Source organism: Pyxicephalus adspersus, chromosome 8, assembly GCF_032062135.1.
Source record: "Pyxicephalus adspersus chromosome 8, UCB_Pads_2.0, whole genome shotgun sequence".
Classification (NCBI taxonomy): Eukaryota; Metazoa; Chordata; class Amphibia; order Anura; family Pyxicephalidae; genus Pyxicephalus; species Pyxicephalus adspersus.
The window spans coordinates 48731169-48751400 of record NC_092865.1 but is presented as its reverse complement, the minus strand read 5'-3'; the positions used below and the strand labels follow the sequence as shown (position 1 = coordinate 48751400).

General features: G+C 40.1%; 1 protein-coding gene across 1 annotated transcript in view; it reads left to right on the top strand.

The window, feature by feature from the left end:
* Nucleotides 1–4947: 4947 nt before the first annotated feature.
* The window catches only part of FGD5 (FYVE, RhoGEF and PH domain containing 5), a gene marked incomplete in the record, with an annotated part of 91149 nt that continues 75864 nt past the window's right edge, over nt 4948–20232 (top strand). The window contains 2 exon segments of the mRNA XM_072420509.1: nt 4948–5239; nt 10957–13837. Of these exon segments, the coding sequence (XP_072276610.1) occupies nt 5230–5239; nt 10957–13837 (2891 nt within the window).

Sequence of the window (20232 nt, the reverse complement as noted above, 5' to 3'; positions counted from 1 at the left end):
TGAATCTCTGTACCATGCAATGAATCAGATCATCACTGTGCAATGTAACATTGAAATGTATAAGGTATCACAGATGTGCATGATGTATCACAGTTTTGTATATTGCAGCCCAGCACTATGTAATGTACCACAGCCCTGTATAATGTGTCATATCCCTGTATGATGTATCACATGACAGCATAGATGAGAAATGTCCTCTTGTGTAATGTTCTCAATTTGTTCACAGGCAAAATGCTGCCAGACCAGCGGGGGTTAATCCAGTTCCTTTCTATCCAGGTTCCCTGAGAAATGGTTCCTAGCCTCCAGGAAACTGAAAGGGCTTTTTCCTGTTATGAAGGTTGCAGGGTTACTTCACTGCAATCACAGGGGCTGTGCAGACAGGGACAGGAAAAGGTGACAGCAGAGCTCAGTGCTGGCCATGCAAAGCTGAACTGACTGCTTACAAAACCAAGAATATGACTTACATTTTCCTATGCAGTATGGTGCCAGGGCTTGGTGCCCATCAACAGGGGTTTTCTGTGTTTGGTGACAATGTAAAGTATATTTCACAGTTGCTGGTCCTTGGTAAAATGTACAGAATGGTATTATCCACTCTATGGCACATAGTTTATTGTATGTTGTCCAGGGCTCAGCATTCACTGCACATTCCCTAGTACCAGTTTGATGAATGTTGCCCATCCAGTCCCCAGTGCCCATTTATATGCAATCTGGCCTATGTGGTGCCCATTGACAAATCTATTTTTCAATTTTTAATAACTTTAACAATGTCCTATTTTCTTGTGTCTGATATGCAAACCCAAGAACAAAACCTTATAGAACATAGGTTGCCAATCCATAGATAGGATGGTGGGCTTTTTTTTTGCTTGGCTATTATATTTCCTGACCTAGATTGCCAACAGCCCCTCATCATGCCAATTATATGGAGAAGCTGGGGTGTCACCTTAGTGCAAGACTCCAGAATTCCTCCCCCTTTTCTCTTCTTTTCCATTACATGAAGGTAAGTCCTTAGATAAATGGCAAAAATGTAACTATAGTAAAGAAAAAGCAGACAGAACAGGCAGTTACCAGCTTTTTGGATTACAGACAGTATAAACTCAACCAAGTTTTCAGCAGTATCAGTCAAAAATTATATATTTATTTTATGCAATGTGGATTGTTGTTGCACTCCAGTAAAGGATAAGCAGCACAAATAGGCAATTCATTGTACTGCAGTGCTCTTGTGCTGAGAAGGGACACCCTGATGGGAGGGGACAATGATTTCATCAGTGTGCAGTTTCTCTTTTCACTGTTCAGTTATAAGCTGGATCAAGTAAAATTGCAGCAGTGAAAGATAGTGTCCTCTACCCTAACAGATAGGGCTGTGTTGTAAGTCTCAGGACTAGATGGGCAGATATACTTATCGTTCTGCATTTTAAAAGATTTCCCTTATATGTATTTAGTGCTTTGGCTGGTGTTCAATGGGACGTAAGGGTTACAGAACCATTTTTCATCCAGCAATTGATGATTTAAAACATTGCAGGCCACCATCGAATCTGCTAATACCTTTACTGCTTATTATTCACCTACTTGTTAGCAAATGAAATATTTATGTCCAGTAAGTCGGAGGTGACGGATGGGATCTGGGAATTAGCTGTTCGACAGCAAGTCACAAGCACCAAACAAGAAATGTAATTCAAAGTCATGTCATTTATATTGTATAGCAAAAAAGAAACATGGGGGGGGCATTAAATGAATTCCACCCTCTTCTATACTTTTTTACAATTTATAGTAAACAGGCTTGCTCTGCATTGTGATCCCTGGTCAGGGAGGGTGTCCCAGTAATTACGTGAGATGTGAAGGCCCGACATGTACCAAGTCATTATTTCTAGAGGACGATGTGACTTAGAGCAGAGAATTCCTCTATCGATCCGTCTGTAGTATTTACCCAACAGAAAATTATTTGAACACCCCAGTCATTGCAGCAGAATAATAAATGTATTACAATATATCATCCTGAATTTGCTACAGATGATGATTTTATCCATAACATGTACATTTATTAGCATTGATTATGTTCATATATAGTAACAAACTAACGTCTTATGGCTATAGGAGTTTAACCGATTCATTACCAGTATACTAAACCAATCTTCCTTCCCAGACTGGTTTTACAGTTCTGATTTGCATTTGTTTGACTTTAAATAGTTTGCTAATTTTTTGGCTTTAGTAATACTGCACATTAATTGTTTTTTTCAAAGTTAAAAATGTAAACAAATGTTTATATTCTGTAATTTTTGTGTATATTATGTCACCTATTCTCAACCAGGGTTCCACCAGAGGTTGCTAAGAGTTACTCAAACTGTTACTGATCCCCTTCCTATAAACTGGGATCTGACCACTCATTGATGATGTCTGCATAGTTCTGGGGCCGACACCACTTGAGAAAGCCAGCTTCTTGACTCTAATGATGTTTTATGGTTTCTATGGTATTCTAGGCATTATTGTAAGGGGGCATTCTTTTCACTGGGTGCCAAATTAAAAGTCTTTTTTTTGTTCATTGACCCCCCATAAAAAAAAATTGTGGGAATTCCTTGAGCCAAAAGGGGCTCTATCATCTGCGGCTTTTACAGATGCCTCCAGCTGTCATTGTCCTTGTATATTATCATGAGGATCCATATCATGTCCTGAGATCCCAAAGGAAAGTCCTACTTGCATGAGATTCCAGAACAATGACACACTGGGACTTGGAGTTCTATAAAAATGATGCTTTGACACATGAGGTTCTATGACAATGGCAGACTGACACTTGGGTTTCCAGAGCAAAGATACTCTAAGACTTGGGTCCATGGTCCTCCATGGTTTACTAAAGTTTTTAGTTCCCAAAACAAAAAACAGAGTGATACTGTGGGGTTTGGAATAATGACCTACTAATGCATCAGGGTCCTAAAGCAACAATACACTAACACTTGGAATCCCAGAACAATTACACATTAACTTTTGGATCCTAAAACATTGTTACACTGCAGCTTCTGTGTCTCAAAATAATATTACTGACTCTTGGGATCTCAGAGTAATGATCTATGTAAAGTTAAGGGTTGTAAAACATACATGATACATGGACATTTTGGGTCCCAGAACAATTACCTGTTTGGGGAACGAGAACAAAGATACTTTTTGCATTTGGGGGTCCTAAGAGAAGGGCACTCTGACACCCAAAGATCACAAAACAATGGCTGGACAAGGGTACACTGTAACTTGGACTACCAGAACAAGACCATACTGACACTTGCTGGTCCTACAAGGGCATGCTTACACTAAAGCTGTGTACACACCTCCCATAATTATCCTTGGAAACGAAGAAGCAATGCTCCGAAAATCGTTCACAAAAAAGGTGACCAACGACGCCGACGAACGAGGATTGTGGTTGGAAATGAACAACTGTCACAGCGGATCTGATTGGCCGACGATCGTTCGCTATCTATCGTGTGTACGGTCGTTCAGTGATTGTGCATGTTTCTGCAATACACTTTCCTCTTTACATGTCACTCTCTGCATGGTTCAAATGATTGTATCTAGCGTGTGTACACTATTGGTGGATTATATTTAAACGATTGTATCGTTACAGGATGTAAAGATTTGTGCACAATACAATCATTCAAGTATAATTGTGCATAATTGTTAAACAGTGGTAATCGTTCATTTTCTAATGATAAATATTAGAAGTGGGACCTAGCTTTAAAGTTCTCCAAATAGTGACAAATGGTTGCTTAGGGGTCCTAGAACAAGAAGAAGCTGACACTTGGGGTCCTAGAAAGATGACATCCAGACATTTTCAGTACAATGACATGAAGGCATTTTAGAATCCCGAAAAAAAGGACATGTGGACCCTGGAACAAGGGCAATGCTGACACTTAGGGTTCCGAGAATGACACCCTGACACTTGAAGAACAAGAACAAGAACAAGGGCACGCAGACACTTAAAGCTTCATAGACGAGAGCAGACTGACACAAGGGAGTCCCACAGCAATTACCTGGGCTTTTGGAACACCTAAGAATCCAGGAATGAAAACTTGCTTGAGATAGCAGAGAGAGAAAACACTCTGACATTGAGGGGGTACACTGTCACTTGGACTACTAGAGCATAAGCAAAATGACACTTGGGGGTTTTACAAGGACATGTTGACAACTATGTGTCCCTGAAAAATGAATTAGGAGTCCATGAACAATAGCACCCAGACACTATACTTGGGAGTTCTAGGAAAAAAGGAAACAGACACATGGGGGTCCCAGAAAAATGACACACTGACATTTAGAGCTGTTCACTATTGGTCAATACAATGCAATGCAATGGACACAGCACTAAATAAAAAGTGCAACAATGCAACAACATTCAAATTTCTGAAATCAGACCAATACATGTATTTCTAAATCATTGTAAGCTCTTCTGGGCAGGGTCCCCACCACGTCCTGTGGCATTGTATATGTCATTTTCAACTCTTATTTCATACACAGCACTGTGTAATATGTTGGTACTATATGCATAAAGTTAAATAATAATAACAATATTTTTTGTTACAATGAATCCACACTTTGATGTATATTGTAAACAGTTTTCTTCTAGGTGTAAACTAGATTTTTTTTGGAATTTAAATATAACATAATATAATATAAAATACAGTATATATATAAATATTGTGCAGAGGTTTCCATCTTTATCTTGCTTTGCTGTGCATCCTACAAACACTAATGATTACTCTTTCTATTACTGTTTCTAGATCTGCATTATGCGCAATTAATTTATATAATAAAAACAAAGAAATAGGAAACAGAAATATATATATGTGTTGTCTAAATTCCTCTACCTCCAACTCCTAACATGCCTACCCTTCCCAATGAAGATGTGGGTTGTGCACCATATCCCCCTCCTCCCACCCCCTAACAATGCACAATGCAACTTCGCAGGGATCGCATAGCGCTGTAGGTGCAGTGGTGTAGTCACAAGCCCCTCTCTGGCTCTGGAAGGATAAGGGGGGTTGTCAGACACGTGATCCATTTGGAAAAGAAGCGAGGATTGTCTCTTTAAAGCTGTGTCCTTGTTTGGAGCTGCTGGCTCCTCTGCAGGAAGGGACATGCTTCTCTCCGGCTGCCCGCAATCTGCCAAATGCTGACACTCAGCTGACTGCTGCCCGGGTACAGAGAGCCCAGAGAATGGTCTGAGCATTGACAGCTGCAACTTCTCCGCACGGGAAGATGAGCACAGGTAGGTGCCAGCCAGCTCTGATTGCTACAGCAATGCTGCATACTCCGCCACTGCCTATGTGCCCGACATAGGATGGCCCATATATAGTGCTGGGTGTATTTACAGTCCCAGAACAACTACAGCAGATAATGCAACATTGCTACAATCCAGGCATTTGTTTTATGGGTAGGTTGCTGCATTGCTTTTATGTATGGCCATGCTTATTCTGCATGTTACTATTCTAATGTATGCCAGTGTATAGTGACTAGAACATATGGGGTCAATGTATTAGTTTTTATCACCTAAGATTGACCTGTGGGAATCTTGGCTGTGTTAGGAGAAGAGATTATGATTAGAGCATGTAGTGATCCTGTAATGTATAACAGAAATCCAATTCGTTCCATGTTCCTAACATGTAATGTGATTTGTACCCAGTATATAGATCAGGCTTCCTCCAAAGGTTCCTAGGGGTTTCGTGAGCAATGAGTAATATGTGACTCTCAGGTCACTGATATCAAAGATATATTTGGCTATCTTTAAGGCTTCCCAATAGCCAGCAAAACAAGGGACATTCTTCCTACTGACCATCACACTAATGTACTGTGAGCTGTGGATATAGAAATTTTAAAAGCGGTTCCCTAAGACATGAAAGTTATTTTAGGGGTTCCTCCCATGTTAAAAAGGTTGTTAAACTCTAATATAGATGATGAACTCTGATTCTTTTATATTATTAGTTCAGTTGTTGAATGTTAACCTTTTAACCCCATTGGTTGCATTTAGTTGTTGATATTGTAGTATTGTAAGCTTTGATTGAGGTGTATGGAAGGTCTTGTTGCTGATTTGGGACAAATGCTAAACTCTGTGCATGGAATTATATCTAATGCTGCTGGGTCGGTCCCTGGTCTATTGGGAGGAAAGTATAAATGTTTAATGGTCTCTCTTCAGAAACTCTTACATGAAGTTTTATTTCAGCAGAATCTGTAAATGATTAAACAGAAGGACAGTCAGGGGATTGATTTATTGGGATGGCACATTTTATATATTGATTATATACTTTAATGGCGTCATCTGATGTTTACTATTAAGAATGTAGAATTAGTGCACAATGTTTGCATAGAGGATGGGGGGAAAGGGGAAAAAAGGGAGGAGGGAGAGAGTTAAGAGGAGAGAGGAATAGGTAGGGACAGATAGAGGAAGATGTATACAGAAAAGGGGGGAAGAGAAAGAAGAGCAAGACCAAGAAAGGGGGAGAGACAAAAAAGGTTGATGGATTAAAGGAAAAGAGAGAGAGAGAAAGAAATAGGAAAGAAAGAAAGAAAGAAAGAAAGAAAGAAAGAAAGAAAGAAAGAAAGAAAGAAAGAAAGAAAGAAGGAGAAGGGGAAAGGGATAGGTGAAGAGGGAAACAGATAGATAGAAGGAATAGAAGAAAGAAAAACCAAAAGGGAGAAAGAGGGAAAAGATAGGGAAAGAATGAAACACATAGAAGAAAGAGAGAGATGCATAGATAGATGTTTGCAGATATTTTATCTTTTGCTATATACTACATTTGCTCATCATTTTGGTGCATTTTGTTTGCATTCTAAAACTTCTATTTGGATATTTTGAATAAGGCAGTGAGATACAACACAGTGCACTACAAAGAGGCCCTTTATAGTTTAAATTTCATTTGCACTTCGTACTCCAAAGCCTCATTTATCCAACTATACACACTAGATCGATTCTTAATGACACAGGTGCAGCTCTTAAACCAAAAAGCCATCAATCCCAATTTATGGCTTGTTTCTGGAGATGTAAGTATGGGATTTGGCCATTAGGGGGCAGCATAGGTTATGGTGTGGACTTTGCTGCACTTCTTTTGTCATCCTCAGGACAGAGCCTGTGAGTGTGTCCCTGAGATTAGGGAGTGGGTCACAGTAACAGGATGTGGCCTACAGATCCATTTCTTCCTTCCTGCCATTGCTAAGGGTTTCTGGAGTCTTTTAACCCTTTTGCTGCTTTTGATGCCTAGCTGCATTGGATTGTAGAAGTACAGTCATGTCGCTATATTTGGTGATGTAATTTCTCTAGATATATCTTATAGCTGTATGGCACCAATGACACATCTGAAATCATAACAGGTTTAGGGTGTAATGGGGAAGTCAGTCCTATTTTTCTTGAACAATGTAAATATATTGTTAAATTAAATTAAATCCCAATTCTTTTTTTCAATATATACGGTTTACTTAAAAAAATAATGTTTTTCTGAATCTATTAGAAAATTATTTTACTGGGTTATCCTGCCATTTCCTGTTGCAGGGTGACAACACCAAGCCACTGCTACCTATTCAGCAGCAGCGTTGTCAGCGTGCACCTTCATCACTCTTGGCAGACCAATGGCTAACTAAAGGGCTGTACAAGGCTGACAAGGCTGCTGCTAATTGCAAGGTGGTAGTTTAGTAATGTAAGCTGCTAACAAGAAATATTACTTATAAGATCTCTAGGTAGGAAAATGCAACAGAATCGTAAATAACATTTGCCTAGGAAAAATGTATAAAGTGAGACATAAACCCAAACACAGGGGTATATTGTTCTCTGGCATGAGTTGCGGGGAGTCCTGTGCACAGAGGGCCCAGCAGGCATGGAATGCAATTGTCACTTTTACATGCCATGCATTCTGGATCTGCTCCTTCTGATTGAAGCAGGAAGTAGAAGATGCAAAGATGTTAATTTGCATCCTTTGATGACGCAGAACAGTGCAGGAATGCCTGGAAAGTAAGAGTGATACTTGCAGACCACTTGGCAGTTGCAGCTGACCCCCCATAGACCACAATAGGGAAGGTGGGCTATTTAAGGGGCAATAAAGTTTTGCTGTTCCCCCTAATTTCTAGTTTTGCCCCTAGCCATAATGGAAACTGATTTATGATGAAGAACAGTAATGTCATGTAATGCATTTAAAACAGAACAGTAATAGAATCAATGACCAGTGCCTATTATTAAAAGGAGAAATCAGACTTGTGATTTAAATAAAAAATGTATGGTAAATACATAAAAAAGACCATTACTATATAATTAGTAAACCAGTTCATCTCCTTAACAAATCACACTTTTTCCTTTCTTTATAAACAGAATTATTATAATTGTTAGTTGTTCACACCGCTTCATTATCACCTAGGTGCATGGAAGTAAGGTGTCTCATTATTTTATATGTGGGAGTTATTATTTATGAGGGAGAGAATTTGTTCAACTTGAGCTGAAAGAAATGACATTGTGTGTGACTTTATTGGGTGTTTTATATCATTGAGTTTGATCATTACACTTGGATATCATATCCAACCTTCAGTCCATTGTGTAAGGACAACACAACCAAAACCAGATCCTGGGAATAAGGAACAAATTGGAAATAGGCGCTTGTGGAAGTTGGGTCCTCTTTGTATTATATTTTGCTTATTCCACTGAAAACTCAATAGGAAGCATTTAGATGTATTCAGAGAATGGAGTCGGTCTGATTTACTAAAGGAATACAAGCTGTCCACATAGGAAAGTGAATTATTCCCCTACAAGGGGGGATGATAAGTAAACCAAATCCTGCAGGAAGATGCTGAAACAGAGTGGCTCTTCTTATTAAACTGTATTTATATAGCGCCAACATATTATGCAGCACTGTACAATAAATAGGGGTTGCAAATGACAGACAGATATGCGACACAGGAGGAGGAGGGGACCCTGCCCAAAAGAGCTTAGAATCTAAGAGTGATCTACCTACTAGTGAGATTTTGGCTGGATAACACTCAGCCTAGGAGGACAGGATGACTTCCTAGTTGCCATGTGCAGAAGCTGCAGGTTTGCTTTGCACAAGTTTTTTTTATGTTTTATGCAACAAGAGCATTTAAAAAGTGAACATTACATCTTAAATGCAAGGTCTGCTTTCAAATCAAAATGAGTCCTTTCAAAGAGGGCTTTCTTTTCGCCCCTGGTGCAAGCTCTAAGCTGGGTTGGAGCTTACACAGAGTTGATGGCTTTATCTGTTTTTCAGGCCTGCCAATTGATCAGGCAATGCATCTCCAACATTGTAAGCACTGGGTTATTACAGAGCACTGGACCAATGAGTAGTGAATGCACTCATCAGTCTATCAAGAAGTTTAATCGCCCCTCTTAGTTCTTTTGCAGCGACAAACTTCCTAAACAAAAACCCTAGTATACATAATAAAAGTGCTAGTGCCAAAACACAAAAAAGGCAACAGGGTCCTCCAAAGAAGGGTTGCACATCTTTGACTCCCCAGGGGTAATTCTCCAAACTGAGGGCACTGGGACAACTTGATCCACCTTGCCGAAGCCAAGCGGATCCCATTCTTCTTGAGCTAGCCGTAACCAGTCCACCGAGTACTTGGATTGCTTAACTGCCCTCCTATCTTGTGAAGATTTGGAAGGGGTCTGTTCTGCAGTTGAAACAGAACAGACCCCAGAATTCAGAACTGAATTACCCCAAATGCTGGTTGTTTGGAGGAGTCTGCTTTGGGCTCATTGATTTTAATATTAACTGATCTGGTCATTATAGGCCAAGTTTGGCAATGATCATCTTCAGATCATGTATAAATGCAGCCTAAAGGATAAACAGAACAGTTAAAAAGAACTGCTAAAAAAGGTCTAAAGAGCTAAAACAATGCACTTCTTATGGAACTGATATCTTATCTGAACAGATGGAGGAGAGGTTGAATGAGGCTGAGCTGAATACAAAGACCCTATTACAAATTTTAGTATTGATTGCAATAACAAAAACATATAAGACCAAGCATAAAAGTATGTGATAGTCACATGATAAAATACTTTAAATACCATAGTAATTACTCAGATATTTGCTCACCAAAAACACATATTACTTTACCTTTAAAGTGTTTTTGTAAAGGTTTATTTTTTTGTATAATGACATCATGAGCCATGTAATATTTTTGTAACCGATCAATCATATTGTGTCATGGAGTCACCTTTGCTAGTATTCTCTTGACCGATTCCCAGACTTTCATCAAAGAATGTCACAGAATGTTATTTTGAACAGGAAGTGACCTCAGTGGCTGATTATTTATTGTCCTACATGACTTCCTGTCGACAATCAGTCTGAAACGCCATCGTGTTTACTAGGAAGCAAGATCATCTGTCCCAAGGGGATGAGGAGGAAGCTTCTCCCGGGAGAATAACCCCAATAATATATATTCTAAAGTCTAAAATATTTGGTGAAAAGATTTTGTGTACCACACAAAGTGGGTTAAAAAACCATGCCAATTGTATTATTTTTGGGGCATTTTTGATGGAATAGAGGAAACACAATCCTGATGTCTATGGGTAAAACCAATGACAGTTGGAGGCATTTATAATGGGTCATGGGGTCTTCCTTCAATTACCATTTTTATGCAAATGTATCAGTTCTTTTTTGTGTTCCTGCTCCTGTTTGTTACAGAACCATATTCATGTACCAACAGCAAACTATATACTTATCATTAGCTAAGGGCAGAATAGTCACCCATAATGTTATAGCCACCAGGCCTTTATCTTTTGTGGACTTCATTTTCCAATAGTAAAAGTTAAGTTAAACTCTATATTTGCAATGAATGTACCAGCAAAGAGAAAATGAATGCAGACACCACATCTATAGACGGGTGAACTGCAATATATTGTATAGGTTTTTAGTTTTGGGTTTGGATTTGCTTTAAGCTTCATGTGAAAGCACAAATGCAATACTGATATTTTTTTTTTCCTTATTTCAGAAGTCACCAAGCCTGCTCTTGCACCAAAGCCACAAGGTCTCGATCCTTTCAGTTCAGTGCCTCTTTCAAAGTATTCATCACCTCTTCTTTCAAGATCGAAACTGGTTAACCAAGGAAAATCTATGTCCAGGGGCCCCAAACCTCCCATTGCCCCAAAACCAGTGCTGTCCCCATCTACAGAACGGAGGTGTATAGAAGATGAGAATAATTCCCTGAACAAATGTGCCAATGGGGAAGTAGAGTGCCCGGTGGAAATCTATGATGCCGATCATTTCAGATCAGGGTGCGGAGACTCTGAGAAGTTGGACATAAGTTATGGTGAATACTTAGTGGAGTCTCAGCTTACTGATGAAGAAAATAATGATTTGGAGTGTGACAAAAGCTTATGTTCTGAGGAACCAGCAGATGTGTGGAATTCTACTTTCGGGGAGGGAAATATAACTGACAACACAAGCTGTAGTCCTTCTCAAGCTGGAGAGGAGGATAGTGGACATCCAGATACTTTGCCATCCAGGGATGTTGAATCTGGGCACTCTACAGAAGTTGACGACAGTGACAACACTGACGCTCTTAGCTTAAGATCTTCATCGACGGCTGAAGCCGATAGCTTAGTGCCTAATTCTGGCTCAATGCAATTCAAAAATGACCTTGGGGACATGGATGACTTCTTACCCACTGACAGCAATGAATGTAATGGTGATCCTGAGGAAGAGGACACCGATTTTAAAGATACAAGTTGTGGAGATGTCATTTTACCAGAGGATTGTGAGGAAAGCCCTGCAGCAGAAGATGAAAATGAAGGAACCGATAACTGTGAGGTGTCTTTGGAAGAGGTTCCTTGCCACGATAGTCCATCCCAAAGCTGTGAAGATGTTTATGCATCTTCACAATCATCTGACCATGGATTATTAGAGACTGATGACATAGGTGAATGTTTAGAGCTTAATACCAGCCCTACCCCATGTGAGGAGCCACCCACCAAAGAGCCAGAAGATTCCTCAGAAATTACAGATCATGCATTAGAAAACACAGAAGACCTGGATGTTGAAGGAGATAATGGAGAGCCACCAATGGACATTAATGAGGAGTTGGTAGTGGCTCAAGCAGAGTCTATTTTTCAGGAGCTCGGAGAACAAGAAGATATCATAGCTGGTGAAACTGAGGAGGCTTTAGAAGAAGCAACAGACAATACTTTTCAGATAGATGGGAGTCCTTATGAAACAGGGAATGTTGCAGGAGAAGACAATATTGATGACAGCTGCCAAATCATTCCCTTTGAAATTGAGGGTAGTGATGACTTGAACGAGGCAACTGAACAATCTTTGTATAGAGAAACTTCTACAACACTTCTTGAGCCTTTGCAAGAGTCTGAAAAAGAACAGACAGATGAAACTGAGAGTGAATGTTGCAACGAAGAGCTAAACATCATTGACACACCAACACAACCTTCTGAGCCCCCCTACACAGCTGCAGATAATGAAGGAAATAACACATGCGATGACCCAGCTTTTGTTGAACAGGGTGAAGGACTTGGGGAGGATGGAGCTGACACAGCGGAGGTGTCACCTGAAGATCAGGAAACAGAGGTCAAGGAGCTCCCAACCACTGCGGAAAGTATACCAGTGGCTGAGGTTACGCTAGATCCAGAGGAGGATGACAGCAACCCTTATGTATTGGAGGACAGTGTCCAGTCCAGAAACAGGAAATTGCTGCAAACAGAGGACATTTCAAACAACAATCCAGAGGGGGAAGCCACTAGGGCTCATTGTATAATGGAGGAATGTAACCAGGAAGGGGAAAACCATTTGCTTTGCATTGACAGGAAAAACATTGTCACAAGGACAAGATCCTACTCAGGAAAAATACCTGGTAATGTCCCAGAGACTGTTCCAGAAGAGACAGCCGCAGAGATGGATGCTCAGCCTCCAAATAATGACTCCTTCAACCAAACAAAGTGCGAAAAGCAAGAGTCAAAACCTATTGACTTTCTCAGGGCTCTTCCTAGGAAGCCGAGTCGTTTTATTCTCTACCCTCGGTCTTACTCTGTCGAGGGAAGAGAAAATGCAGCTTCAATGTATATTGAATCAGACATCACTTTCTCTCCATTTATCATTAGCTCTTCTGGTAGTTTTTCACAAAGAAATCATCATTCCTCCAGCGGAATGTCCACTCCTACCTCTGTGGTGGACATTCCACCACCCTTTGAACTTGCCAGCATTACTAAGAAACCCATTACCAAAAGCTCCCCATCACTTTTAATTGAAAATGAATCATCTGATAAATGTTTTAAAAAGAAAAAGTCATCCTTTAAAAAGTTCCTTACCTTAAAGTTTAAGAAAAAGACAGAAAACAAAGTCCATGTTGATGTCAATGTGTCTTCCTCAAGGTCTTCATCAGAGTCAAGCTACCATGGCCCATCCAGGTTTATAGATATGGAAAGAAGGAGTCTGGGAAATTCTCCTCAATTGCAGAGTCGTTCTGGGATGCATTGTTATCCTGATTCCCCCACAGCCATTCTCTTTTACAAGGACATGAAGAGGAAAGGAACCTCCAAGGCCTTTAACAGGAGTGTGGCTAGGGTTGAATCCTTTGAGGATCGTTCTAGACCACTATTTATGCCTTTGCCATTAACTAAGCCCAGGTCTATTTCATTTCCCAACGCTGACACCTCTGATTATGAAAACATCCCAGCGATGAATTCAGATTATGAAAACATACAGATTCCACCTAGAAGACCAGCGAGAGCGGGGACATTTACAGAATTTTTTGAGGATCCCTGCAGGGCTTTGTCTTCTGCCAACGAGAACGATGGATATGTTGACATGAGCAGTTTTAATAACTTTGAGGTCAGGCCACAGACAGTGGAGCAGGATTCTGAAAGGTAAGAATTGATATCTCTTTCTCTCTTGTGTATGTCAATGCCAGTGCTGAAAACACTGAGATCATCCAACAGGACATTGCAAAAGAAAATTATAAAGTGAAAAGTATATCAACCTTTACAAACATTTATTAGAAAGCCAATAGTAGATCCATGGCAATGATTTGAAAAATTTGCAGTTTTTAATTGGCCTGTCCTTGATTTGCTGTGTGATTCACCTTGACCCCAATGGAGACCTCTCACTTTATCTCCCATCTCATTAGGTTGATCTTTTTTCTTTTTTATAAATTTGGCCTCTAAAGTTTTGAATTCTGAATTTCATTCAGTAAATTGTGCTTATTGATTCATTTTCTTGTTTTTTTATTAGAACACAGGCCATCTTAATTCTTGGTATTGGATACAATTCTCCTGTAACTTTGATATGGTGGTTAATGCAGAGGTTAATGTTGCTGCAGCCTAGTAATTGTATCATGATGCAATCACCATGGAGCATTTTTTTGAATTGTTTGTGTGGGGATGGATGTTTGGTTAACATTGACTGTTGCAGCAATATGGACGCCTTTCAGGCTGTGTTGCAGCAGCAGAAGCTGATCTGCTGAGTCAGCAGCCTGCAGCCTACCCCTGTGAATTGCAGCCAGAGCCATGGCTGTGTAATGTAAACTAGAGCGACCGTCTGTCTCTTGGGTAAATTCAACTTAAATCACACAATTCACACTTTGCAACTGTTAGCAGTTTGACTTTGGTGCAGTGCTCATTCTGGCCATGCTCTGATTGGATAATTGATGGTAGCATTCTCTGAGAGGCAGGACTGGACTCTGATTGGAATGACAAGGGGTAATGCTTGCATTGCTTGATGATGTGTAACAGTGGTGACCAAATTGGCCTTTGGGAAACTTGGCTGCAGTGTCAGAGTGGCTATATTTGACTGGAGGCAAGTTAATTAGATGAGGATGTTTTGATTGATTCGCCTTCTTTCAGTACTGACGTTGATAAGACCTGGTTTGCTAGTGTATAGTGTGGTTTGCATTAAAAAAAACATTATCTTACAGAATCCACCATGCAAAAATAAATATTTTACTTCTACATGCCTTGATTTTGTATTGCTAAATATGCAATGCATTCATATATCTCTCTAAATGGCATCTGGGTTTTGGCTGAACTTGCACATATGTAAGCCCAATTATGAAATTTGCCTTTAACATGTTGTTACCCATCATGGTAATTTAATTTTAAGTTTTAAATCTGCAACTTTATTTAAAAGAGTCCCTGGAGATCTGCATCCCAATTGTGGTCCCAATTGTGCTTCTGCATTGTCACCCTAGTTTATGATGACAATTACAAAAGTTTCTGCTCATATAATGCAGACAAGAGCCATTGTTGCCATCAGGAAATTCAACCTAAGAAATGCAATGCAATTATTGTTTAGGTACATGTAGACTAGTTGCAAAGTGGCTGCATGTAATTTACAGCACTGAGATTCAGCAGAAAGTACATTCAAATTAAATGTAATTCAGTGAAGCTTAATTCCTACTTTAAGAGTGGCCATATGCAAATTATTCAAGAAAGCAGATTGGGTTCATTCCAAATAGACTGTACAGGATGCTATTTTTGCAGTGAATGCTATCAGTTTTTGCCTCTAGACAAAATTTGGCAGATGTTATTTCCAAAATGACTGGCAGGGGTGGGGCGGTTAGTGGGGGGACAGCTGTGCATCCTCAAGAGTCTGGAAGGTCCCAGCACATACCAACTGGCAGGAGGTTGCTGTACCATTGCAACACCATTGACAGGGCTAAATATTAGCCCCCTGGGGTGGTTGATCATCCTTAACATCAGGCCATAAAATCAGGGTGGGATGTGTCTTTTGACATCCGTTTTTGGTGGCTGTTTTGTAACCACCCTTTCTATTCTTGGAGCAGATGGGTTAAATTTCAACTCAGAATTCTCTGTGGAAAGGACATTATCCCATTTTATTGTTTCTTCTGAGCATTAGTTTTCAAAACTCAGCAGATTTAGTTAAAGATAGTTGTTCTGGACAGGCACACGCCAATATTGATTACACAATGCAGCCATTGCGAGGAACAACAGCTGCAGGGCTGCCATTCAAACCTGGAAGAAATTGGTCTTTTCAATTTAAACATCTTATTTAATGGACATCTAATGGGTTTTCACAGGCATTATAATCCCGATAACGCTTCTCCCAGACTCTCTTCTCCATACTAATGTAAAATTTATATTTAGGGCTCTCATAAATGTGGCCAATGGCCTCTTTAAAGCCACAAGGAAACTCTTCTCTCCTCCTTCTTCCAAATTCCTTTCTCTGCTTTTGGCACTGTTGACTGCCCTCTTCTACTTTCAACCCTTTCTACCCTCTTCTACTTTCAACTTTAATAGCATTGGTGATGCTGCACTCTTATGGTTTATCTGATTACTCTTTCTAATTCTTTTTCAATGACAACTGTTCTTTCCTCACTTTTCTGTTTGTTTGTATTCTCCATGGCTCAGTCCTTGGACCAGTGTTCTTTTTGCTACACCTCCACCATTTGTTTGTATGCAGATAACATCCACATTTACCTGTCCACCACTGGATAAGGTTTCATGATGCTTGTCAACCATTTCATCATGGATTTCTGACAGGTTCCTCATACTTATCATTTTCTCCCTCTCACATTTAAAGCCTTCCATTAACCATGCCATAAGTGTAAATAACATTACCCCCAACCCACAGAAATGCTGTTTTTGTGTCACTTTTGACTCTTTTTCCACATACAGATCATCCCTATGTCCTGATACTTCCATTTATGCAACATCTCCAAATCATGCACCTTCATATCCCAGAGGCCATCAAACTTTTGATACACACTCTTTTTATTTCTCGTTTGTCTATTGCCACATTCTCTTGTCTGGTATTCAGTCAACTAGATTCTTGCCTATTCGGTCTATCATGATTGGTACAGGTAGGTATATCTATCCTTCATACTCCTTAACTACTGCTCCCCTCTGCAAATTGGGTTCAGTTTCAACTCAGAATCAAGTTTAAATCTCACCAGTTCTTATGTCCCAACTTCTTATGTCCCAACTATTACAGTCCCATAGTGACACATATGCCCCCTATAATTCACCAATGGGTGCATATATAATAAGAGCACATCAAACAGTCACAAAGCCACCTTTTAGAGCTTTGCAAGACTCCTTAGCCAACACTGACATCCTTTTGGAGTTCTGCTAGACTCCAAAACAGCTTTAACTACCCCTGTACCCTTGTTAATCTATGCACTAGTGTGTGTATTTGATGGGATAACGGGGGAGGGGGGGTCATTTATTGGAGTCTGTTTCTATAAGCAGATGCAATGTCTGCTGTTTGTCTATGTGTGGTCCTGAAACATTTTTAACTATACATGTCATCATACAAAAAAACAAAAGCACTTTATGAAAAGCTTTTTGGTGTACTGGAAACCTATTGTATCATTGTTTATGGACAAAACACAAATCCTTCATTTTTAATGTACCTGTAGCATTGTGTAGCAATTACAGAGACTGAATGTTATTATTTATCATCCATTGCACAGGGGAATCCCTTTAAGCATAACTGTGTTTCCTTCCCTCTCTGTTTGTGATGGGATAATCTTATCTCGGCTGCGGATAAGATCCTGCAGTCTTCCTGTCCCGAGCATCACGGATGTATATACTTTTTAAAGTGTTGTAAATAGGAGATCAAAATAGGTTTGCTTTTAAAGTCTCCCATCCATAGCTGTGTTCTATCTTAGGTCGGTGTTTTGTTTTTTTTCCAAAATAAGATTTGCCATTTGGGAGATTTGTTAGTGACGTTTGCAAATCAGGAACTAGCCCTGGCAGGGCCATATAATGACTGGTTGCTGTTCCTTTCATGCCGGCTTGTCATAAACTTAGTGCTGTTGGCAATATTGGGCACCTTCCTCCTCAATGTCACCTGTACTTCTGCATCAATACATTTCTAGCATGTCAAGGTATACTGCAACCAGACCAATAATAAAACAAATCTTTACTTATTATAAGAATGAGATGATGCCAATTAGGAAACATTTCCCCAATTTCTTCTTTTCCAGTGATCAGGTTGCAACATTGTAACATGTGCAATATTTTGTTTATTTTGGATTGATGGAGCGGCAGCTTTAAAGGTTTATGGCTGGTTTTACATATTGCTTGTTTTGTGTCATGCTGCCATTTATTTATAGTTAATGAATGATGAAATGTACTTAGGAGACAGTGTCTGTCTTCATACACTTTCTATAAATATTCTTGGCATTGCATATTTGGGCACAGTAATTATGATGCCATGATTTTAAATCCATTTTTGTGCCCAGACCAGAATGCAGCACTTTTGGGCTCATTCAAGAACTGCTGATACCAACCAATCAATAGTCAGGCCCATACCTAAGGGACCTAGAAATTCTGCAACTTATTACAGGAAGGAGTTGTATATGTGTTCTCTGAGAGTCTTCTGCTTGCCAACAGGAATGGGCATTGATCTGTGCCTTGTGTTCCTTTCCTTATATAGTAGCCTACTAAGATTGTTTGGTTTTATGGTGCTCTGTTTTCCTGGAATGGTGGTGTTGGTGGAGTGTTTGGTGATACCTTTAGGAAGAAGCTCACCCTTACCAAATGTGGATTTAGGAATATACACTGTTCAGCTGAAATGTTGTATAGATTCCCCTTATGCCATGATAAAAAAGCTTTGACCTGTCAAGCATGTGCAACTATATTTTCACCCACCGCCAATGCAATCTTTCTGATTCTGCCTCCCCAAACTGCTGCTCAGTCGTGACAAGGAACAAGGAAGGCCAAACTTCCAATGTTAGTCTTTGGTTTTTTAGGAATGTAGGGTCTGTAGTGGTGGTGCTCCTGTTTAAGAATATGCAGGAGGTTGCAGTGCTAGCTAGCAGTCTCAGATGGCCCCCATCCCCAGGTTCCCCCCCTGGAAGTGTAGGAGTTGCAGGGTTCATAGTTACTTTTCTGCATCTACTTACCATAAAGATTGATTTTACTGACCGTGAGCTTTCAGACACAGTCCCTGAAACATACCCTGAGGTTTTACAATATATTTAGCGGAAGGGCCTGGAATCAGGCTACACAGTGTTGCAGTGTTCAAGGTAAGTCCACATTTCCAGTGAATGCCTGCTCTCTTGATTCAGATTGAACCGAGTATAATAAGTCACTGCCATCTCTATGCAGGTAGTGCAGACAGCAGCAGAGCCAGCGTGTCCTAACATGCAGTAATGGATGAAGTCATGCTGAAAGCTCTGATTAATGTCCATGCTGTACACGCTCGCAGTAAAATAATGACCTGTTTATGGCCCTCGCAGGCTTGTGTTCCTCTCGCTTCCGTTTTGGACAAGGATTGTAATGCTAACTTGGAACTTTTTGTTTCCTAATGTAATGAAGCAAGCCAATTAACCCTGTCCATGCTTCTGATATCCAAGGACCAAACCATCCTTTGTAAATAAAATGTCTTGAGTTTCCAGGGACCAAGATTTTGGAAGAGTTTGGAAGTACATAAAATGTTTCTCTGTTGGGTTAGGAGAAGTAAACAGCTATATTTATCACTTTTTTTCTGCGTTCTTGTAGTATATTAGTAAACAGACAATCCATCAAAAGTTACATTTGCACATTACGTAGATGCTGGAGAATTACATTTTTTTATGACTCTACTGGCGAGATCGCTGCGCGTAGGTGCCAAGGCCTGCACATGTGCCTCGCCCATTCCCACCCTCCAGTGTAATTTTTTTTTTTATTGTGAATAAATAAACCAGGAGCAGTGGGATGTAGGAACACCCTGAAATAGTCAGAAACACCCACACCTCCAAGGTGGATGGGAACACCCTAAACTAAAAGGTGAATATGAACATCACCATGATGAACAGGACATGAACAGGAACTGCCACACCTCCAACATGAATAGGAACACCCACACATCCAAGGTGAACAGGATCACCCATACCTCTAAGATTAATAGGGACACCCATACCTTAAGGATGGAAGGAAACCCCCAAACCAGCAAGGTGAACAGGATCATCAAAACCTCAAAGTTTATTAGGAACACCCAATTGTCCAAGGTGAACAGGATTACTCACATCTCTAAGGTAAATTGGAACAACCGAACCTCAAAGGTGAACATGACCACCCATACCTGCAAGGTGAACAGGAACATCCACTCCTTCAAGTTGGATAGGTACACCCACACATCCAAGGTGAACAGGAACATTCACGCCTCTAAGGGTAATAGGAACACTCATGCCTTAAGGATAGTAGGAATCCCCCACACCAGCTAGGTGAATAGGAACATTCACACTGCCAAGGTGAACAAAAAAAACATATCTCCAAGATGTAGGAGAACACCCCTATCTCTAAGGTAAATAAGAACA